This window comes from Patagioenas fasciata, chromosome Z, assembly GCF_037038585.1.
Source record: "Patagioenas fasciata isolate bPatFas1 chromosome Z, bPatFas1.hap1, whole genome shotgun sequence".
Classification (NCBI taxonomy): Eukaryota; Metazoa; Chordata; class Aves; order Columbiformes; family Columbidae; genus Patagioenas; species Patagioenas fasciata.
In genome coordinates, this window is record NC_092560.1 from 48,974,881 (window position 1) to 48,999,071 (window position 24,191).

Consider the following 24,191-nt stretch of genomic DNA (forward strand, 5'->3'; position numbering starts at 1 on the left):
CAAAAGCATTCATTTGTACTTCTTCTGCAGGACAAGATGAACTAGGTTATATTTAAGTGACCATTAAAATAATTTGAATTACATTCTTTAAAAGAACAGAAAAGAAGTTTTTCAGCCTTCCTTATAGGTACATTTATGTTTATGTGCTTTATCAGTAAGTCACTAAGTAAAGAATTTGTGTAGTATAATGCTATAAACCACTACTAATATATTTTATACTATTTAGCAGACATGATATCAAAAGTAATATAAAATTATTATGGAAAAGTACTGTTTCAAAACACTGTATTAATCTTGGGGGGTGTCAAGGTTTAAGGCAAGGCGGCAATAAACCGTGGCAGATGCTCCCTGTTATCCCCTTTACTTCTCACCACCCCTTCCCTTAGATCAGAAAGATGATAAGAAAGATAAGGGGAAAGGAAGAAAGACTTAGAGTTAGTTGGAGAGTGGCATTGGCCACTCCAGCAGCAGGAGCTGGGTGTGTGGAGCTGGTGGCTCCAGCAGCTGCAGCTCAGGTCCCTGTGGAAGTCACGGGCGGGACTTCACAGCAAACTGGAACCTGGTTGCAGCATGCAGGGCCTGAGGCCTGTAGATCACAGGCAGACTGGCAGGGTCCTCTCTAGATGCCAGCAATGGTCGAAGATAACTTGACCCTCGTGATCGCCCTCTTATATAGGAGGTATAATGATTATGGGATGGAATACTTCCGTTGGTCAGTTCTAGTCACCTGTTCCATCCACCCCTCCTCAAACACACCCTTCTCACAACAGAACGTGGGAAAACTTATCAGTCTTTCTTAGCTACCATAGCAATAAATCTAAACACGAGCTTCTTCAGCATTCCATTGGTCTCTTATCAGCACCAAGTACAGCATCCTAGGAAAAATATGCAGGCTAAAACTCAGAAAAGTACAGCCACCTAGAAGAACATAGCTGAAAGAAAAATCACTAAAAGGGAGCTGGTCTTGTTTTTAACAAAACCCGGATGGGGGAAAAAAATGGGAGAACTCTACGTAAGCAGCATCAGTGTTGAGTCCTGGAGTTATAATAAATGAATAAACAGAAATGTGCATTATCACAGTAATAGATAACTTGTGTTTCTCCAAATGGGTTGTTGCAGAAGGCTTTTCTGTTCCTTTATTCAAATAAAACTGTAAATTCCCCAATTTGTCATTTTGGCACACTGCCTCGTTTTCTACCAGTACTTGTCCCGGAGGCTGCATCTGCCTCTCTAACCTTTGTCTGCTTCGTCAGCTTAGATTTCAAAGTGTGCCGTGATTGAGTTTGAAACTGATGTCATAGCATCCATAATAGCGTTGTTACCTTAGCAATGATATTATAGAAAAGAAGCAAGGAAAAATAGAAAAGAATGCTTTACCTACTAGCTTGGAAAAAAATGCATGTGATGTTGAAGAAAAGGGAATAATTTAAAATCTGGAAGTTACAACTTAATGAATTGTAGCAGAGAAAATTGTTAAAGATGATCCAGTATGCTAGTGTTTTAACTGTTGCCAGTATTCAGAAAGCACAGTCCCTATCTGCCTGGACACTTCACTTGTGTAATTTAGTAGCACAGGAAAAGGTGATACTGTTTCCATTTAACTGTTCGTGTTGGCTTCTGAAGCAGGAAGACTTGTTATGTAGGAAAGTATTCTGAAGTTACCATTTCTGACATAGCAGAACTGCCACGCAGAGAGGTGAGAAATGGGCTTCTAGGAAGGGAACAGGAGGAGGCATTGGAATTTCGGGTTGGGTTTTTTCCTTGCACCAAGGTGCTGTTCTCAGAGGAAAGGGATTCATTAGTTATTACTAATTTTAACTGAGTTGACAGGTCTTTAAGAAGCCTGTAAAACTCCCAGGACCACTCCACATATCCACGTTGCCCTTTTAGGCTTTTAAACTAAGACTGATGTCTGCAAATGTTATCTGCCCTTATGTTAGATAATGTAGGAGTCCTCCTTTGAAAAACACCAGATTACTTGTTTGTCTAACTTTGCTGACAAGGCAGATGTTATGTATAGAGTTGGCTGGGCCATATGGCTAAAGAAGATGCCCTTGGATGTACTTAAAAGCAAAAGCTCAGTGGATATGTGTTTCTGAAAACAGTGGTTTTATCACACCAGACGTGATCCTGAAGGCTGTGCCAGCATTATCAGGTAGTGCAGTAAGAGCAGATCTGTGACAAATTATGTGAAGGACTCAATGTGTATACTATATATGTTGCAGGGGATTTTCTTTTTGGACTAGCTCCAGCCAGGTTTTGTGGTGTGAATGCCCATTAACAGTCTTGAGTGTAATTGCTGGCTTTGTTTGCTTGGAATAGAATTCAGTTCACACTTCACAGTCACCCTGCAACGTGAAACAAGTGCAGTTGGTTGGGCAGATGGGAGTCTGGCATCAGGCTGATCCAAATTAAAATGTAAATGCGGACATGCACCTCAACTCCAGTCGAACAACATGTAAACTGGGAAATCTGGCCTCAAGTTCACCTGCAAGGTTATTTCCACAAAACAGTATAAACATAATTAGTGTGTCAGTACTTCAATATTACTCTTCCTACAGTACTGGCATCTCATTACATGGTTGATGGCAGCAGCGATTGTGCTGCTACCATGTGCTCTTAGTCTAGTGTTTGCAGATTATTTCTCCAGAACCCTCTCTAGTTCTTTACTCAAAATACTTTTCTTTCCTCCCCTGCCCTGCCCACCCTCCCCTTTTTTTTTTTTTTCTTTCCTCTGTCTCTGTGCAAGGAACACCATTTTGAATACAGGAATGCTCACTAGTGTGTTTGTTTGAAGAGTGTCTTTACTTACAGATGCTGTTATTTTTTTTCCTTTGAAAAAAGCAAAATGCATTTTAAGGTTACCATCTGTACAAGATGCAAGAACCATTAATGTTGACAGTATGGTATGCTAGGCTCTTAAAAAAGCAAAATAGTCATGTGGACATATTTTAAATTATTTAAAATTCATTAATTTTCAGGTCTGGTCAGAAAGTACAATTCTGATTGTAGAGTCTATCTATGAAAAGTATGAACTATGTTTCATTATTCAGAATTGTTTTAATTTCTTGACTATTGCTGTTTCTAAAAATACTTTCTATGGCACAGTATGAAAAATTGTATTTTAAATTCCTGTAAGGGCTTTTAGCTTTGTGGCCAGTCTTTTCAATTTATTTTTGCTATTGATGTATCTGCCATTATGATATAGAAGAGGCATTCCCTAACTTGCATTTGGTTTTCTCTCTGAATTTAGGCCACTAAGCATTACAAACGTGGGGGCCTACAAGACCCTTTTAGTGTAGCAGTCATTGTTTATTATAATTCTTTTTGTGCATTAGAAGTATATTCCTTCAGCTGTATAATTTTATCATACATAGTTTCAGTAGCACACAGCAATGTTCTTGGCTTTAAAGCTTCAGCTGCAAGAAGGAGTTCTAAACCTCTTTCTTGAAGGTGTGCTGGTAGTAGTAGTAGTAGTAATTAGCCGAATAATATTACACCATGAAGGAATTTTAAGTCTTTTCCTCATAGGTGTGGTGGTTGTAGCATTGGTAGTGGTAGCAGTAGTAAGAATAATGTGACTACTCTTGCTGGTTTATACTGGTGCTAAGGCATTGTAGAAGATAAATCTGAGGGATTACTTCTGCTCTGTTATATTTGAGATTTAAAAAATGTGACGCTCAAGATAATTTTGTTACTTTTAGTTACATATCCAGGTTTCATTTTTACAAGGTTATCTTCAGGTGCACAAATGGAGAAATCTAACTAATTTCTCTCTGCTTTCATTTCTCCATCTGTAAACTCAAAATAACTGGTATTCACTTTAAGAACTTTTAAATAAGCCAATAGATTAGACTATCAGAGAGAATGAATTATTGAGGGGTATACTTTGCATCATGACTGTTCGGGGAAATTCTGTGGATTATATTTGATGGCAGTTAAAGGTATAACACTTGATCATTGATTACACAAAATATACGTTGTAACAGCATCTCAGTAGCTGTTACAGAAATGTGCACTGAAGGGCAGAAAAATATATATTTACCTTGTGGTTTATTGTTGTAAAGATTTCTTAATTAAGCTTAATTTCTTACAGGAGGTGCTGAAACAGCTACAAGGAAGTATTGAAGATGAAGCAATGGTGTCTTCTGGACAAATAGACTTACTGGAACGACTTAAAGGTAAATGCATAGTTATATTGTAAGTAGGTTCATTTGTTTCTCAGTTGTTTGTTCTTTGAGATAAAATTTTCTAACTCAGCTGCATCTTCTTTCCAATGCTGCCTTTGATTAGGGACAGACTCAGTGCCTGTTATTTTTGCTAAACATTTTAAGACACATTCTCAAAAAAAAAAGTTCCTATGCTGCTTTATGTGCTTTTGCTACTATTACTTTAGGGATTCATATGAATTGCTTTTGGTATAACTTGCATGTCATTCAGTTCTTCAGAAAAAATACATTTGTTTAAATTAATGATGGATTAGCTACACCAATTTTCTAAACTTGTTTGGATGCACTGCCTCCTCCATGTCGTATTACTGGAATTGTGTCTGTCATGCTGCAAATGGATGCCCCCTTCCCTAGAGCATGTGTTGGAATGTGCACCATCCCATTATATGGGATGTGCAAAGCAAGCCCAGGCCACTGATACTCCATGTATACATCCATTATCCCTGCCACTGAACCAGAAATGTCATATGGAATGTCTGTGTTTATGGGCCATTTGGTGAACAGAGTTGTCATCATTTACGTGACAATGAAGCATCTGCAGGGTCTCTGAGGAAGAAGCTATTAAGAAGTGGGCCACGAGAACAATCCGTATCATTTTTATGCAAAGCTTTACCCATTTCTTAAGTCCTCTGGGAAAGAGGCAGCCAGGCTCAGGTGGGGATGCTGTTCTGATTGTCAGGATTGCGGTTTGGCTGTCTGCTCAGACTACTAGTGTTCTCCCAAGTGTACCATTAAGATTGATTTTGTTCACATTGTGTTCTTTGGTGGTTCCAATGCAAAATGTTTCCATCATAAAGTCATGGAGTTGTTCAGGAAGTAAGAAATTAAGGTAGAAATTATCTTTTAAATTTGTGCTGCTGAACTTCAATTTTGAAAGTGTTTGCTTTTTCTTATCCAGAACTGAACCTGGAAAGTACCAACTTCCCTGGAGTGAAATTAAGGCCAAAGGTGTCCGTGCGTTCGTATGGGAGCCGGGAAGGATCTGTGTCAAGCCGTTCAGGAGAGTGCAGTCCTGTTCCCTTGGGATCGTTTCCACGAAGAGGATTTATGAATGGAAGCAGAGAAAGCACTGGATATTTAGAAGAGCTAGAAAAAGAGAGGTAATTTTCTTTGTTTATTCATCCAGTATGGATTGACTTATAATTTTAACATGTAAGTTTACTGACATACCTAGTATTTAGCTATAATGTATATGGCTTTGATCACCGGTATGTTTATCTCGACAGGTGAGGAAGCCAGGAATCTGCATTATATTTAGATGCACAGTGAAAAAGTTTAAAACACATTATACAATTCCTACTGCTTCATTGTGTATGCATTTCATTGTTACTCTTCATTGCTGAAGGTTATTTTATTTTGATCAGCAGATTGTCAACATCTGAAATATATTTAGACAGCGGGAGGAGAGCATCCCAGACACCTCTGTACCTCATCAGTACTATTGTTCAGTGGTGAAACTCCTTACAATGTGATGGCGCAGTCTCTTTATCTTTTTTGCAAATGTTACTACTGTAACTGATTGATTAGTTATTTAGTGTTATCAGACATTTACCTATTGATGCTGGTGTCTCAGCAAAAATGTCAGCTAAACAAAATTATTTCTTCTGTCTTCAATATGTTGTTCTCATCTGATGTTTTGTGTTGACAAAATAATGAAATTTCTTTTCTTGGAGGCAGTGATGTCCATTTAATAGGAAGCACACACTTTCAGACCATAATACAGACATGTAGCACTTTATCAATCACTTGCAAAGGAAATGCAAAGTAAGAGACATGCAGCTGTTTCCACTGAAGACGTTTTTGTGTCTTAAAATGAACCTGACTAAAGTCCCAGATGTTTTCAGAGGCCTGCCTGTCAGACAAGGTTTCATAAAGATCTGGTCATTGGCAGCTACTTAATAGGATGTCAAGCTGGGGGCTGCAAAACAAAAAAAAAAGCAACACAGTATTTTTATGCCTAGTAGTGATGAACAAGCAAAAAAATCCACTTTGGAAACATAAAACATGGTGGGTAACAAGTGATTTGTGGGCAGCCCTTCAGAAACCTCCCCTCTAAAGGGCCTTTCCTACAATACTTGTTTGTATTCTTCCAATGCTGTTTTTTACCGCATGCGATACTAAAATCTCTAAGTACGGATAGGACTTTCAGTTACGGTTCAAGTGAACTCCAGGTCACTTGGAACAAGAAGTATTAATTTATAGCAGCTGAAGTTCTTCATGGTAGTTTGCAAATCTGATTTAGGATCTGTGATTCTTTCAGACTCTCCTGGATTCTAAGGTGATAAGTTCTTTGGATGTTGCTCTCAGTGATAACGACAGTGTAGGCAGTGAACTGGTATTTGTTCCAAGTAGTGCTGAAAACAGGGGATAAGGATCTTTTTATTTCAGATGAGCTTTAGGCAGTGTTACTGTTGCAGCTTATGGGGTAGGGATTTGAGCTGTGAAGATGGTCTGTATAGGCATGGCCAGATCACATCTGGCTTCATTATTAGTGAAATCATGGATAATCCAAACTGCCGTAATCTTCATGCTGTTTCAGGAGATGTGTAGGGCATTGGCAAATTCATGAGATCTTTATTAATAAACTAGTTCACTAAGTGTTTGTTAGTGTAAACAACTTAGAAACAAGAAAAAATGTGAAATTTCGTTTGTATTGAAAAAATTACTTAAGCTTAGCTAGAAGTGATCTTCTGAGGGGAAGAAAATTAATCAGATGGTTCACTTACCAGAATGAAGATAAATTTGTCTGCTTGTTTCTCATTTGCTTAACTCTCTAATTTCAAAGTCAAAAAAAAAAAAAAGAAGAAAAAGTAGGGGGTGTATGTTTTTAGGTTACCAATTTGTAATATATTTTTTAAAATATCTCCTGCTTTCTCTCTGGCCATTTGTTGGGTGTATGTGGTGAGACACTGTACCAACAACAAAACTTTTCACAGGACACTGCAGGTCACTTTTTGTTTTGGTTTACCTTTTTCAATTTAGTAAATTTAATAACCTCACTTATGTGAAATAAGATTACAATCTTATCATAAATTGTTTCTGAAAATGTTTGTATACCGTGTTTATTCCTTCTGGTTTACGCCACTCTGTTTTATTTTCTTAATGGTGATTTTGAGCATTTTCTCTCTCTCTTACATCCCTTTGACTAAGTGACTTACCTAAGTCTTTACAGCATCTATCAGCAATGTTTTATTTTCAAGATCTTATCATCTCCTAAATGAAATGACAATATTATCTTTGTAATTCACATAATGCAAGTAAGGTAGCATACTGTTTGTATGCTACCGGACAGAGGCGGAGGTCCTGAGACAGCCCCACCCTTGTCGCTGTCGGGCAGAGGTAAATGACCTAAAAAAAGATGAGGGTTGGAAGCTTATTCCAGTTCGGCATCACAGGCAGCCCCACTCCCTGCCTGATTTGCCTCCCCAGGTGCCCCTCCGTAATAGGTTTGAGGCCCTGGATCTTGAAGAAGAGGTAGGTGAGGAGGTGGTGCCAAGCCTGCCTACAAGATCACATAGGAAGAGGCGGTTGACTACACAACTGAAGACTACCTCTGATAAGAAAGATAGAAGGGTGATTGTAATAGGAAATTCCCTTCTGAAAGGAACAGAGGGCCCAATATGCAGGGTTGACCCTCATCTTAGGGAAGTCTGTAGTCTACCTGGAGCCCGGATCAAGGATATTGCTAGAGAGCTCCCCAGACTGGTGCAACCGACAGACTACTACCCACTGCTGGTCTTCCAGACAGATGGGGAGGAAGTTGCTTCCCGTAGTCTGAGGGGAATGAAGAATGACTTCAAGGTCTTGGGAAGGATGGTGAAAGATTCAGGGGCTCAAGTGATCTTCTCTTCACTCCTTCCCTCTTCAAGTGACGATGTGGGGTGGAATGGGAAAATTCAATCTCTAAATGGTTGGCTCCAAGACTGGTGCTACAGGCAGGGCTTTGGTTTTTTTGATAATGGCTGGTTTTATAAGACTCCAGTCCGGACAGTGTTATGCGGGAAAGGCTTATCTCGCAGAGGCAAAAGGATGCTGGGGCAGGAATTAGCTGGGCTCATTTGGAGAGCTTTAAACTAGCCTCGAAGGGGGATGGGGTTGTAGTTGGGCTTGCCCCAGAGGGGCAGCATTCTAAAACAGATGAGGACCGGGTGGCCTCCTGTGCCCCTAGGGAGAAATTGGTGTGCTCTGCTCGCTCCCTGTAATGCCTGTACACCAATGCGCGCAGCATGGGGAATAAGCAGGAGGAGTTAGAATCCTATGTTCGGTCGGGAGATTATGATCTGGTGGCAATTACAGAAACGTGGTGGGACAGTTCACATGACTGGAATGTGGTCATGGATGGCTATGCCCTTTTCAGGAAAGACAGGCCAGCCAGGCGTGGTGGTGGAGTTGCTCTCTATGTGAGAGAGCAACTGCAATGTACTAAATTCTGCCCAGGAGCAGATGAGGAACGAGTTGAGAGTGTATGGGTCAGGATCAAGGGACAGGCTGGTAGGGGTGATACTGTTGTAGGTGTCTATTACAGGCCACCAGATCAGACTGAGGAAGTTGATGAGGCCTTCTATGCGCAGCTGAGAGTGGCCTCACAGTCACAGGCCCTGGTTGTTGTGGGTGATTTTAACTTCCCTGATGTTTGCTGGAAGGACCATTCAGCCAGCCAGCCACAGTCCAGGAGGTTCCTCCAGTGCATTGATGATAACTTCCTCATGCAGATGGTGGAGGAGCCGACCAGGAGAGGTGCACTGCTGGATCTCATCCTCACTAACAAAGAGGGTCTGGTTGAAGCAGTAAAGGTTGAGGGCTGCCTGGGTTGCAGTGACCACGAGATGGTGGAGTTCAGCATCTCGTGTGGCAGGAACAGAATAGCAAGTAGAATTGCAACCCTGGACTTTGGCAGGGCTAATTTCGGCCTTTTCAAGCAACTGCTGAGGGAAACCCCATGGGCAAGACTGCTTGAAGGAAAAGGGGCCCAAGAGAGCTGGATTGCATTCAGAGATTGCTTCTTCCATGCTCAGGATCAGAGCATCCCCACACGTAGGAAGTCGAGGAAGGGAGCCAGAAGGCCTGCGTGGTTAAATAGGGATCTGTTGGGTATGTTCAAGCAGAAGAGGAGAGTTTACAGGTCATGGAAGCAGGGACTGGCCACTTGGGAGGAATATAAGGCTGCTGTTAGAGGATGCAGGAAGGCAGCTAGGGTAGCCAAGGCCTCCTTAGAATTACAGCTGGCGAGAGGGGTCAAGGACAGCAAGAAGAACTTTTTCAAATACATAGCAGATAAAACTAATACCAGAGGCAATGTAGGCCCACTGATGAATGAGGTGGGTGCCCTGGTGGCAGAAGACACAGAGAAGGCAGAATTGCTGAATGCCGCCTTTGTCTCTGTCTACTCCGCTGGAGGATGTCCTGGGGAACCCTGTACCCCTGAGACCCCGGATGAAGCCAGGTTAATGGAGGAGTTTGCTTTAGTCGATGAGGACTGGGTTAGGGAACAATTAAGTAGTCTGGACGTCCATAAATCCATGGGTCCAGATGGGATGCATCCGCGGGTGCTGAGGGAGCTGGCTGAAGTCATTGCTAGACCGCTATCCATCATTTTTGCCAAGTCTTGGGAAACGGGAGAGGTGCCCGAGGATTGGAGGAAAGCAAATGTCACTCCAGTCTTTAAAAAGGGCAAGAAGGAGGACCCGGGTAATTATAGACCGGTCAGCCTCACCTCTGTCCCTGGGAAAGTAATGGAACAGCTTATCCTTGGTGCCATCTCAAGGCACATCAGGGATAAGAGGGTCATTAGGGGCAGTCAGCATGGCTTTACCAAGGGTAGGTCATGCTTGACCAACCTCATAGCCTTTTATGAGAATGTAACAAGGTGGATGGATGATGGCAGAGCGGTGGATGTGGTCTACCTTGACTTCAGTAAAGCCTTTGACACAGTCCCTCACAGCATCCTCACAGCTAAATTGAGGAGGTGTGGTCTCGACAATAGAGTAGTGAGGTGGGTTGCAAACTGGCTTAAAGAGAGAAGCCAGAGAGTGGTGGTCAATGGTGCGGAGTCCAGTTGGAGGCCAGTATCTAGTGGAGTGCCTCAGGGGTCAGTACTGGGGCCAATATTATTCAATATATTCATTAATGATTTAGACGAGGGAATTGAGTGTACTATCAGCAAGTTTGCTGATGACACTAAGCTGGGAGGAGTGGCTGACACGCCAGAAGGCTGTGCCGCCATCCAGCGGGACCTGGACAGGCTGGAGAGTTGGGCGGGGGATAATCTGATGGAATTTAACAAGGGAAAGTGTAGAGTCCTGCATCTGGGCAGGAACAATCCCAAGTTCCAGTATAGGTTGGGGCATGACCTATTAGAGAGCAGTGTAGGGGAAAGGGACCTGGGGGTCCTGGTGGACAACAGGATGACCATGAGCCAGCACTGTGCCCTTGTGGCCAGGAAGGCTAATGGCATCCTTGGGTGTATTAGAAGGGGGGTGGTCAGTAGATCGAGAGAGGTCCTCCTTCCCCTCTACTCCGCCCTGGTGAGACCCCATCTGGAATATTGTGTTCAGTTCTGGGCCCCTCAGTTCAAGAAGGACAGGGAACTGCTGGAGAGGGTCCAGCGTAGGGCAACAAAGATGATTAAGGGAGTGGAGCATCTCCCTTATGAAGAAAGGCTGAGGGAGCTGGGGCTCTTTAGTTTGGAGAAGAGGAGACTGAGGGGTGACCTTATTAATGTTTATAAATATATAAAGGGTGAGTGCCATGAGGATGGAGTCAGGCTCTTCTCAGTGGCAAACAATGATAGGACAAGGGGCAATGGGATCAAGCTGGAACACAAGAGGTTCCACTTAAATTTGAGAAAGAACTTCTTCTCAGTGAGGGTAACAGAGCACTGGAACAGGCTACCCAGGGAGGTTGTGGAGTCTCCTTCCCTGGAGACATTCAAAGCCTGCCTGGACACATTCCTGTGCGACCTCACCTAGGCGTTCCTGCTCCAGCAGGGGGATTGGACTAGATGATCTTTTGAGGTCCCTTCCAATCCCAAACATACTGTGATACTGTGATACTGTGATAATTATGCAGAAAATATTTCCAAAAGAATAAACCTATTTTCTGCATTCATTCAGCTTAATCTATTGTCAGGAGCTTCAAGAATATACCACATTAGGGAAGTCTTGAACCACCCTTCAGAAAAGCAGTTCAAATGGTAAACTTTTTGTTAACTCATAAAAATAAGGTTCCAGAAGTGTGCTTCTTTTACCCTGTTGCATTCTCACTGAACTTGACAGCGTATGACAGAGAACAGTATTTTCTCTGATACTGTGAAAGTCCTGATATAAATTTTAGGGTATAAAAAGGTGGAAAGACCCAGCTCAGTTATTCGATCACTTTTTTTCCATAATCAGAAACAGTTCTTCTATCTTAAATGCCCTCCTAACCTCAAGAAGTTCCGGAAGGCTGAGAAGGAGCTATACTTCTGGTTGCCATAGTGTCTGATAGTTATGTTAAGGGTGGGGAGCAGCTTATCAGACACATCTACAGAGACTTACTGCTTATTTTCAAGGAAATAGAAGTGCAACCTGCTACAGTTGTACCAACTCTTCAAGGCTTCTGCTGAGAGACCTTAAGACATTGTTAAAACCTGAATTCTCATGGAGCAGTGATACAAAACCAGTAATCTCAAATAAAGCATTACTTGTAAGCAAAAATGACACTATTAAATTAAAGGAGTTGCCCTCAGGTCATACACTATGTTGTTTATGGAGCACTGATGGCTCCTAAGTTCTCTTCTTGCTTCTAGCATCATCTGTGCATGTCAAAACAGATAGAACGACACAGTGTCTCATAAACTGAATAACCCTACATTTCACAAGAGAATCTTAGTCACGTGTTCACTTAGCCAAAAGTAATCCCTGTGGCTTCTCCTACCAGTTCTTTGACATCCAGAGACAGAATTAGTCCTTTTACATTTGCAAATCCTCATACAGTAAAAATACTTTCTATAAGGATTGCATTAATTATGTTTTTGCAAATTTAATTTCACAAACTGGACACAACTGACACATGAGCACCCAAGGTGGAAAAAAGGGGGAGTCTTGCAGAATGTGATCAGGCACCCAGGGCATGTGTTAACAGGAGGGGCAGGTGGGAGGCCAAAAATATCTGCTTTACTCACAGGCTTCCCTGGGCACCATCTATTAGCTTTTCCTTCAGTCTTTCTAAAGGACTTAAGGAATTCTTGCCAGCCCCATCCCTGTAGCTGAGGAATTACTCTTTTCCTGTAATCCTGCTACACTTACCTGCCATGGTATGGTAATTGTCACTTATTGTTTCTTCTCATCAATTTTGATTGTATACTTTGCTGTTGTTAAAGCTGCTCAGTAAATGACTCAGTGTGTAGTCTTGACATTCTTAAAATAATTCTGTTTCAACATAACTGTTGAATCAGATCTGGAAATTTATGTTATTCTATTCATGTTTTAAAACATTTAGCACTCTTAAATGTGTGTAATTTTTCAGTCTCTTGCAATTGTAATGAGGGATTTTGTCAGTTTTAATTTTCCATTTGAATACTGGTCGGGCCACTTGCATTGGGTATGGAGTATAAAAGTCAAGTCATCAGAACTAGTTTGAAACCTTTTTAAAGCAGGAACTAGGTCAAACAGATCTTTTAAAACACATATTGTTGAATTATTTATTCTACATGAAGTTCTCTCCTGTGCATGTTTGAGTATCTTCATCTCAAATAGCGATTAGAATGCATTATCAAAGTAGTCAGGGAAGTTTGTGTTTTTTGTTGTATGCTGTGTTTTTGTTCTTTAACAACTTCCAGTAATTATCTGTAATGTGTTCGTGTGCTTGATAAATGTTAATTTAGCTCTTGCTCAGAAAATCCACAACCTGTGTTTAGAGAGGGGGATGCGGAAGTTAAATGATAGGGACTAATACTGGAAAAGGTTGTATGCAGCTTTCTCTTCTCTGACTAAGTCTTAATTTTAACATTTCCAGGAATGCTAGTGAGCAGTATTAAATTGTTAGAAGGCAGAAGGGTGCCCACAAAGTAATAAGTAATTAAAAACTTGTGTATAAAAAACCAAAACCAAACCAACCAGCCAACAACAAAAACCCCACCAACACCAACGACAACAACCAAAAGTGGGTTTTCTTTTTACCCCTACTAGCCAGATTTTGCCTGAAAATGTTAGTACCTTTTGAAAGTGTTGTAACAGTAAACACTATATCTATATTGATAAAGTTTACAACTGTGTAAATGTAGTTCACGTGAGATTGATAAAATAGTATGTAAAATTTTGTAATAGATTTTTTTCTTCTGCATATATAAATTTTCCTCATATTATTCAGGAACACAGTATGCTTATGGCACTCATTTAAATGTTTTAAACAATTGCAAATGTGTCCTATCTATAATGTTTGATGGAAAATACTCTTTAAAGTATTTTTTAATACTCGTAGTAATACCTTAATTTTGTGTGTGTTACCCATAGTTTTGGAAAAGGTGGCAAAGTTAGGAAGGAGACAGTGTGAAGATGGATGAGAATTTAATTCAGTAACGTTACTCAGGGATGTACATGCTCCTACAACATTCAGGCCCTTAAATGTAGTTCGATGCATTGTACAAAGCATATTGTTTAAAAGAGGCAGTATACAAGTTAGCACACGGCTAACTTTTTTGCTTTCACAATATACCTCAGCTTTAGGTTTCAAAATGGTTTTGTAGAGCAATATAGGTATTTTCCTCTCCTATAGATGTGGTCCTGATATACAAGAAGCTAGTGACTTGATTAGCAGAGAGGAGTGGAAAGGTTGTTTAGCTGGGACCAGGGAACTGCACTCACCTTCTCAAATGTCTGCTTAATGCCCTCTTCAAACTTTTGTTTTTCATTTAAACTTTTTTTGTGGATATCAGTGCTTGTTTCTGTACCCACATATGGTAATGAGGTCTTTATTTAGTGAGACATTTCCTGCTTCTGTTTTTAATAGATCTCTTTTGCTTGCGGAGCTTGAGAAGGAAGAGAAAGAAAAGGACTGGTATTATGCCCAACTTCAGAACCTGACTAAAAGGATTGATAGTCTCCCACTTACTGAAAATGTAAGTACCTTCAGTATGCTTAGTCGTGTATCTGATGCTATGGTCTTTGTTTAGATGCTGTGTATATTTTATGAATTTGGTGATGGTCTCTACTACCATTTTAATTTAAAACATATTTATTCACTATGTAAAGCCAACCTTAGCCTAAATCATGCATTTTTTCATATGTAATTTTACACATTAAAATTCATACCTGTCAGTATAAATGTCAGTGATAGAGAAAAGCACTGAAAAGTTATGACAGATTAATTACATGTCAGTACATTGCTTCTATAACTCTGTCCCCAAAGGTCTTTTCTCCATCCGTTCTGTTATTTAATGGATTATTTTAGTTTTGAGAGCAGCATTAGCCTAAGAGAGCTGTCAGTTCGTAACAGCAAGTAAAGTTGTGCTATAGCCTGTGTAGGTGGTGTTGCTCCATGCTTCTACCTTGGCATCTCCAAACTATTTACATTCAAGTCATAATTATTTAGACTAACGAAGATATCTGATATCCCAGATAACACAGATTTTCCTGTTGCCAGACCTCAGCAGCTGGAATATATTTGCAGTGCATTCCTTGACACATACAGTGTTGGGAAGTCCTGGTTGCCCATCTTTACAGTCGTACCTGATCAGGAATAGTCAGCTTCCTGGAAATGGAAACAGGCAGTGGAAATGTTTCTGTGACTGCAGTGAAGCAGCTGGACTTGAGCAAATCTAACACTGAATTGTAACTGAGATTATCAGAACCCCAGAAGCAAGGCAAGGAGGTCTGAAAAGGATCTTGAGGAAGGGCAGTCCCTCCCCAAAGGCCCTGTCAGCTGTATCTGAGTCACTCTGTTTTAGGTTTTAAGATTGCCTACCTAGTTTCATAGGTAATCAGTTTAACTTATCTCTTCTTACGATTAGAATGTCTTACTTAACATCTACACTAAAGCTCTTCTGTGGTAATTTATATTCATTGCTACTTACTTCAGCTACAATAGAATGACAGTTCCCATTCTTTTTAGTAGCTTTTCACATATTTGTAGATAGATGATTGTCTCTTTTTGACTCTCTAAATTGACCTTGGGGAAGTCTGCTGGAAGGACTGCTCTTGGAGACTCATTTGCAAACTGAGTAATTGTCCAAAACTAGTGAAGTGCTTTGGTCTTGTCTTGAAAAACTTGTCAGTTGTAGTGTCTTCTCTTAAGCTGTGTTGTGCATGAATTGAACACTTGTGCTTTTTCCACAGGAGAGTTAAAAATAGGGCAGATAGCAGTAATATGAAAACCATCACTATGTGCAGTAGTTTGATACCTCTGAATATTTCTGAAAATGCTGATTCAGATGACATGCATAATAGTTTTGTTTGTATGCTGATGGATCTCAGTAGCCAGATGTTCCAGGCATGTAATGAATTACACTGTCACAATGTTTATGTGATGTATTTAGTCATTTGACAGAACTTGGTGGTAGTCTGTTGGTTTTACAACAATATGTGTTCTTATTTTTAATAATGCAGTCATATTTTAAGGATCTATAATTGTGTTTTGTTTATGAACTTTGGTTTGGAAAAGTAATTGTTCTATTTTTGTTCAGAGAAATATCTAGTTCACATAAACATTATTTACTAAAATGCCTTCTCTGTACTTCAATTTCAGTTCTCCTTACAAACAGATATGACCAGAAGGCAGTTGGAGTATGAGGCAAGGCAAATCAGAGCTGCAATGGAGGAACAACTAGGTACTTGTCAGGACATGGAGAAGCGAGCACAGGTATATTTTGTCTTTCGTTATTAGAAGGGATGAAAAAAAAAAATTCCTGCATTTTTATTAAATTATTGGTAGTTGTATCTTACAATTGTGTGTAAACACAGTGATACCCTAGAGCATTTAGTTAGCCTTTCAAATACAAAAATAGGAATCAGACCATAGGAAATAACTACACAGCAAAAAGTACCCTCTGCATGTTTTGAAAGAAGACTTGTGAGTAGGCAGATGTAGACAATTTCTTAAAAAATTTTTAAAATTATTATTTGCTTATTTTTATTACCATTTAGGTTCAAACAAACATGTATTTACAACTACTTTATTTTATATCTATCATGTTTGTTTTTTTAATGTTTTTAAGTTCAAAATCCAGCTACTATGGTTGAGTTCCTTTAACCAGAAACCACGTATCAAAGAATAATCTTTGCAAACAAGGTATTCAAGTAAAATGTAATTCATATACATATCTGGAAGTTGGTTGCTCTCACCAAGAGTTGTTTTGCATTCATGATGAGGATGTAGAATTCTATATGCAAATCGTGTTACACCCATTTGGAAGTATAATTCTAATCTAATTGTGTGGAACCTGTAAATGGAGAGATCAGTTGCTTGCTGGTTGTAAAAAGTATTCCCCCCGCGGTAACAAAGCGACAGTTTGCATTGTTACCATTTATTTCCAGAGATGTTAAATAACCAGCTTACTGAGATATTTTTTTAAATTGTGAATGTTACGAAAATAAGTCCCTTCAATAAAAGTAGGTTCTATTTGTCTCGCCAAGTTTACTCAACACAAAATTTTGCTATGTGAGGAAACGTTTATATTTTTGTTTATAACTAGAAAAGCTGCTTTAAGTTTCAAAGTTAACAATTTAGTAGGACTTCTCTGAAAATTCATATGGTTATAGGTATTGAGGAGAACAGATATCCTTCAATTGTGAGGTGTGTACATAAAGACTGTGTAGGGCTTTGCCTATGTACACCTCCTCTGTCAGACCCAAGTTTAATGTGCCTGGATAACAACTGGCTCTGATCTGGAAGCTGTATTACTGCGTTATGGAGGTTTATCAGGAGTGGTGATGCGCTGCACAAATTCAGCTATACAAATGGTGTCAGCCAGTCCTGGGTGAAGGCAGATCAAACTCAGGATTGTTTGTGGATGTCTGCTTAGCCCTGTTACAGAAGAAAGTGTTACAGAACTTCTGGGAAAGTTCTCTTGCTGCTAAAAAGGTTAAGCTAGAGTAAGGTGAAGTAAGATAAATAGGTAGGGTAGGCTGCTGGCAAAATTCTAAATGCACTCAGGCAGAGAATAAATGAATTTTTTCAGAGAAACAATTTGCCAAGAAGACATTGAAAGATTTTATGGTTTTCGGAATTAATAACCCCATGGTTCTATCACAACTGTTTTTTTGTCTATGTGTATAACATGTACTTAAAAAAATTACACTGTCTGTTGTGATTATATGAAGGTGGAAAAATAAGAAGTAACTACTTCTGCATGTGTTTCTTATGAATTGGAGTGGTAATTCCCCTTGGTTTTATTTTACCAATAACAGGTGCCAAAACTTTGTAGAAGTTCATTGGTGTACAAATACATAAAAGCAAATTCTGGATTATTTCACTGTGATGCTTAAAGGTGCAAATTGCACCATTCATATTTGACAAGTATAATGAATTTCCTGGTGTTTCAACTTTCTGCTCTGTGGTTTCCTTCCCTAACTAATTGTGACACACGATTCAATGCAAAATGTAGATTGAAGAGAGAGAATGGTTCAGCTATATGAAGTGTGGCATTGCAGACATCTCTGTATTAAGAATCACAAACACTGATTCTGTGAAAGAGCTGATAACCTTCTGTTGTTCAAGTAGTCATTGCACTAGCCACCCTTCCTCATGGACCTCTTCCCTCATTTGTCATTATTTCCTTTAACCTCTTCTTTTGAAGCAAGTTAACTCACAGCAACTCACCATTTGTTATCTTTTGTGAAGATTGTATGTAACAGTCACTCAGAAATGCATTAGAAGATTGTTAGCAATTCATTTTACCATGCTTAATTAGTTGCAGTGTATAACTACAGTGTAGTTATATCTACCCTGAAGTGTATAACTACACAGAGTAGTTCTTGGGGTAAAAAAACCAAAACCATGCTTGTCTGTGTTTTGACTGTTCAGATGTTGTGGCATTTATACTTCTAAGAAGAAGCAAACTTTAATTTCTGTAAAATGTAAAAGTTCCAAGACTGAAATTGTGTTCACATAGAATTTATCATAGAATCATAGAATGTCCTCAGTTGGACAAGACCCACAAGGATCATCGAGTCCGACTCCTGTCCCTGCATATGACAACCGCACAGCTCACACCATGTGTCTGAGGGCATGTCCAGTCTCTTCTTGAACACTGTCAGGCTTGGGGCTGTGACACCTCCCTGGGGAGCCTGTTCCATGCTCCACCACCCTCTGGGGGAAGAACCTTTTCCTAATGTCCAACCTAAACTTCTCCTGGCACATCTTTCTGACATTCCCTCAGATTCTGTCATTGGTCACCAGAGAGAATCAGCACCTGCCCCTCCTCCTCCCCTTGTGAGAAAGCTGTGGACTGCAATTGAGGTCCCCTCTCAGTCTCCTTCAGGCTGAACAAACAAAGTGACTTTAGCCACTCCTCATATGGCTTCCTCTCCAAACTCTTCACCAGCTTTGCAGCCCTCTTCTGGACACTCTCCAGTAGCTTTATACCCTTTTTATCCTGTGTTGCCCAGACCTGCACACAGTGCTGCAGGTGAGGCCGCACCAGTGCAGAGCAGAGTGGGACAATCGCCTCCTTCACCCAGCTGGGTACCCACCTTGTTGCCCTTCCCTTGATTCTCACCCGTGGACATGGAACGCTGTCATCACCCTCGTCAAGCTCCAGACAATCAAACCAGTCCCTAACACACATGGCTACCCCACCTTCTCTCCTTCCTTGCCTATCCCTTCTGAAGAGTTTATAGCCATCTGATGCAGCACTCCAGTTACGAGAGTCATCCCACCGTGTTTCTGTGATGGCAACTACATCACAGTTTTTCTGCTGCACAGTGCTGTCCAGCTCCTCTTTGTTGCCCATGCTGTGTGCATTCATATAGATGCACTTCAGCTGGACTATTGATCGTGACACCTTTTTCTGGTGAGAAGGGCTATTTCCTTTGTGACCATCATCAAGTGCTTCCATGGTTTCTAACACATAGATAACCCTTGTGTTTTTCTACCACATGGCTCTCCATCCCCTACCTCCACTGAGACAGCAGATGGAAGGGCCTCGCTAGCACCCCTTCCCACAAATGCTGGCATGTCGCCCTTGGCTTTGCCTCTGCTGTGTCTGATTTCCTCCCTTTCCCCCTTACAATCTAGTTTAAAGCTCTTTCAAGGAGCTCTGCTAACTCCTGCCCCAGGATCTTCCTCCAACTTTGAGACAGGTACATCCCATTTGTCACCAGCAGGCCAGGTGTCATGTAAACTGAGCATGATCAAAAAACCCGTAATTCTGATGGTGGCACCAGTTCCGCAGTCAGTTATTGATCTCTTGGGTCTTCCTGCATCTTTCCTCGTCGTACGCTGCAACTGGGGAGCAGAGGAGAGCACTGCTTGTGCTCCCAATCCTGCAACCAGTCATCCTAGGGCCCTGAAGTCTCTCTTGATTGCCTTTGGATTTTCCTTTTCGTTCTCATTGCTACCTACCTGAAAAATTAGTAGAGGATAGTAGTCTGAGGGCCTAACCAGGGCAGGAAGTTTTCATATCTTTGATGCCTCCCTGGGGCCAGGGTTGAACTTCCCTAAGAAGTGGGTCTCAGTTTGGGCAGCTGCATCAGTACTTAAGGATTTCTTGATCTAGGAGCAAAGGGGGATGAATTATCTGTTTGCCTCATGTTGTGCTGAAACTTCTGTGTGTGCAGCTTTCCAATTTTATTGGCATTTTTTCTGATACTTTGCATTACAAATTCAAATCAAATTTGTAGTTTAATGTTTATCACTTTGCATCTCTAATAAATGTAAACATTTATGATGCTTTTCCTGTAGCTGCTTATGGTGCATGTTTTAGGAATTAGTTCTATTTTGTGATTATATTTTCTTCTGTATTTCTAAAATTTCTATATAACATTGTGTTTCTATTCCATGTGTATCTTTTGGCATTAGCACCTTTTGAAAGTTCATCTTATTTCTGTTTTCAGATTATAAAGACATTAAATAAGATTGGCTATAATGCTGGTCCTTGCAGTGTCCACTGGATGCCCAAAGCCTTTTCTTTTCTAGTATAACATTATAATGTAAATGTTAACCAGGCAGAAAGAATCAGGATTTTTCTTTCAGTTATGTGTCCCTTTTATTAACCTGTCCATCACACAAAAAATACTACTTAATCAGTTCATTGTTCTGTTCATATCCTGATGTTATTTGGCTAATTACTTTCTGCTCACTTTCAAAGTTACATAACTTCAGTTTATTATCAAGCTTATACAGGGATATAAAACTTCACATGCTTACTGTTTCACAGAATCATAATGCATCCTGTGCCTCACAGTACAACTTCTATGGAGTATATGTATCCTGTAACATTTTGGGTTTCTATCATACCCTTTACTAACCACAGAATGGCTGCAGTGGGAAATGAGTAGCAATGTGGCTGTAAAAGACTGATACAGAAATTTTTATAAAATCCCAGGCAAACCAAAGAAGCAGTATGTAGTTTTCTTCTTCATACTCGGCCTGTAAATTCTTTGAGATTTTTAGGAGCAGAAAAATATTCAGAGGCTGTGCATAAGAAAAACTCCGAAATCATTATAGTAACTGAATAAAATAGAAGTAATTCAGAATTTCATACCTTCAAGAAACTCTGCAAATATAAGTCTCCCTCAAATCTCTTCAAGGCAAGTAGAAGTCTAATATATTGGAGATCAAGTCAAATAATTTGCTGAAGATCTGCACAAAATGTCAGTTTCAGAAACAGGAAGTTTGTGCAAGTTAACTGGACCGTTTTCCTGTACTTGAGTCTATACTGTGTGATGACCTGTTATATCCAAATGAGTATCAGTTTTATTAAAAACCCAACTACTCACTATGTTTTCAGTGTTTGCAATCATGCCTGTGTTTTTTTATGAACATTTGAATTAGCACATGAATGAAGTAGTTTTGTAGTCAGCTGTATTTGCACAGAACTCTTCATACTGTCATTCTATACAGTATGCAAAAGGAGTTTTTGAACAAAATCAAACATGAAAATGCATTTGTTTCAGGCAAGGGTGGCGAGAATTCAACAAATAGAGAAGGACATTCTTCGTATACGACAGCTCCTGCAATCACAAGCAGCTGAAGCAGAGGTTAGTGAGCAGTTACTTGCCTTCTTTTGAATGTGGTATCTTTTTCTGGGAAAAAAAAAAATTCATAAAATGGTAGGCAGGATTATTTGCATCAGCTAGTGATGTAACAGTTAATCAACTAGTGGGCTGTTACTTGCTCTCTGGCCAGTGAACTGAGGGTGGAATACTCGGATTAATCTTTGTGCTGCTACTGAACTTTAATCACTAATGATGTATCAGTTAAAAGTTTAACTGATGTGCAATGTATTATGAAGGCTGAGTCTTGGTTTTAGTAAATAATTGTAACAATCAGTTGTACGTGCCTTTCTGAATATGTATCTCTGATAAGCATATTCGTGGTTTACTTATCTTTTGAGAGAGATAAGATTAAAAACGAGCAAATACAGCTTCTGTCAGACTTTATTACAGAAGCCTGGCATGTTTTTAGTGTTTAAGTATTCGGTTGTGTATTAAGAAGTACAAGATAAAGTTTGCTGTAAATTACAAAGTCCATGGTAGTAATTGCTGTTAACAAAAACTACTCTCACAGTGGAAATTCCAAGGTCAACTCGATTTCTTATATTGGTAAATTAAATATGAATTTTATATTGGACCTGAATATTTTATGGTTTGCCTTCACCCGAAATAACTACTGTGAAAGCTCAGATCAGCATTTTGATTACTAAGGGCTGTGTAGTTTTCCATTTTGAAAAATAATGATTTCATAATTCCAGGGTTTTGGGGAAGATCTGGTTTTGCAAGTGAAGCAGACACTAGTGTGTGTAATTAAAGTTGTCTGGTCTTTTGACATGTTAAATAATCCAGATCTTAAGCCACATTGACGAGTTCCCCCCTGAGCCTTCTCTTCTGCAGGCTCTCTCAGCCTCTCTGCACATGAGAGATGCTCCAGCCGCTTAAGCACCTTTGTGGCCCTGCACGGAACTGACTCTAGTACGTCTATATTTTTCTTGTACTGGAGAAGCTGAAAGTGGACACAGTTTTCCAGATGTACCTTCACCAGCACGGAGCAGAGAGGGAGGATTTACCTTCCTTGACTTGCTGGCAGAACACTTCTTAATGCAGCCCAGGATACTGTTGGACTTCTTGCCACAAGGGTCCATTTTTGGTCCATGTTCAGCTTGGGTGTCCACCAGGACCCTCATGTCCTTTTCTGCTAAGCTGTTTTCTAGCTAGGCAGCCCCTGGCATCTGCTGGTGCCTGGGGTTGTTCCTCCCCAGATGCAGGACTTTGCACTTTTCCTTGCTGAACTGCACAAGATTCTCTATCAACCCATTTCTCCAACCTGTCCAGATCCATCTGAAAAGTGGCTCAACTATCACACAGTATCACAGTATGTTTGGGATTGTAAGGGACCTCAGAGGATCATCTAGTACAGTCCCCCTGCCAGAGCAGGAATGCCTAGATGAGGTCACACAGGAACATGTCCAGGTGGGTTTTGAATGTCTCCAGGGAAGGAGACTCCACAACCCTCCTGGGCAGCCTGTTCCAGTGCTCCGTCACCCTCACTGAGAAGAAGTTTCTTCTCAAATTTAAGTGGAACCTCTTGTGTTCCAGCTTGACCCCATTAGCCCTTGTCCTATCATTGTTTGCCACCGAGAAGAGCCTGGCTCCATCCTCATGACACTCGCCTTTTATATACTTATAGACATTAATAAGGTCCCCCCTCAGTCTCCTCTTCTCCAAACTAGAGACCCAGCTCCCTCAGCCTTTCTTCGTAAGGGAGGTGCTCCACTCCCTTCATCATCTTGGTTGCCCTGCACTGTACTCTCTCCAGCAGTTCCCTGTCCTTCTTGAACTGAGGAGCCCAGAACTGGACACAGTATTCCAGATGGGGTCTCACCAGGGCGGAGTAGAGGGGAAGGAGAACCTCTCTTGACCTACTAACCACCCCCCTTCTAATACACCCCAGGATGCCATTGGCCCTCTTGGCCACAAGGGCACAGTGCTGGCTCATGGTCATCCTGTTGTCCACCAGGGTCCCCAGGTCCCTCTCCTCTACACTGCTCCCTAATAGATCATTCCCCAACTTATACTGGAACCTGGGGTTGTTCCTGCCCAGATGCAAGACTCTACATTTGCCCTTGTTATATTTCATTAAATTTTTCCCCGCCCAGCTCTCCAGCCTGTCCAGGTCCCACTGGATGGCAGCACAGTCTTCTGGTGTGTCAGCCACTCCTCCCAGCTTGGTGTCATCAGCAAACTTGCTGATAGTACACTCTAGTCCCTCATCCAAGTCCTTGATTAATATATTGAACAGTACTGGCACCAGCACCGACCCTTGAGGCACTCCACTAGATACAGGCCTCCAAGCGGACTCTGCCCCATTGACCACGACTCTCTGGCTTCTTTCCTTCAGGCAGTTCGCAGTCCATCTCACTACCCGATCATCCAGACCACACTTCCTTAGTTTAGCTATGATAATGCTGTGGGAGACTGTGTCAAATGCTTTACTGAAGTCAAGGTAGACCACATCCACCGCCCTACCATCATTTATCCACCTCATTATATCTTCATAAAAGGCTATGAGATTGGTCAAGCATGACTTACCCTTGGTGAAGCCATGTTGACTGCCCCTAATGACCATCTTATCCTTGATATGCCTTGAGATGGCACCAAGGATAAGTCGTTCCATTACCTTCCCAGGGATGGAGATGAGGCTGACCGGTCTATAGTTACCTGGGTCTTCCTTCTTGCCCTTTTTGAAGACTGGGGTGACGTTAGCTTTCCTCCAATCCTCAGGCACCTCTCCCATCTCCCAAGGCTTGGCAAAGATGATGGAGAGTGGTCC

General features: G+C 40.8%; 1 protein-coding gene across 4 annotated transcripts in view; it reads left to right on the forward strand.

The window, feature by feature from the left end:
• Window positions 1–24,191, forward strand: part of APC (APC regulator of WNT signaling pathway) — a 103,252-nt gene that overhangs the window by 48,514 nt on the left and 30,547 nt on the right. For all 4 annotated transcript variants that reach the window (XM_065861175.2, XM_065861174.2, XM_065861176.2 and 1 more), the window contains exons 3-7: window positions 4,097–4,181; window positions 5,128–5,329; window positions 14,217–14,325; window positions 15,951–16,064; window positions 21,320–21,403. In XM_065861175.2, the coding sequence (XP_065717247.1) occupies window positions 4,097–4,181; window positions 5,128–5,329; window positions 14,217–14,325; window positions 15,951–16,064; window positions 21,320–21,403 (594 nt within the window). The remainder of the gene's footprint in view (window positions 1–4,096; window positions 4,182–5,127; window positions 5,330–14,216; window positions 14,326–15,950; window positions 16,065–21,319; window positions 21,404–24,191) is intronic.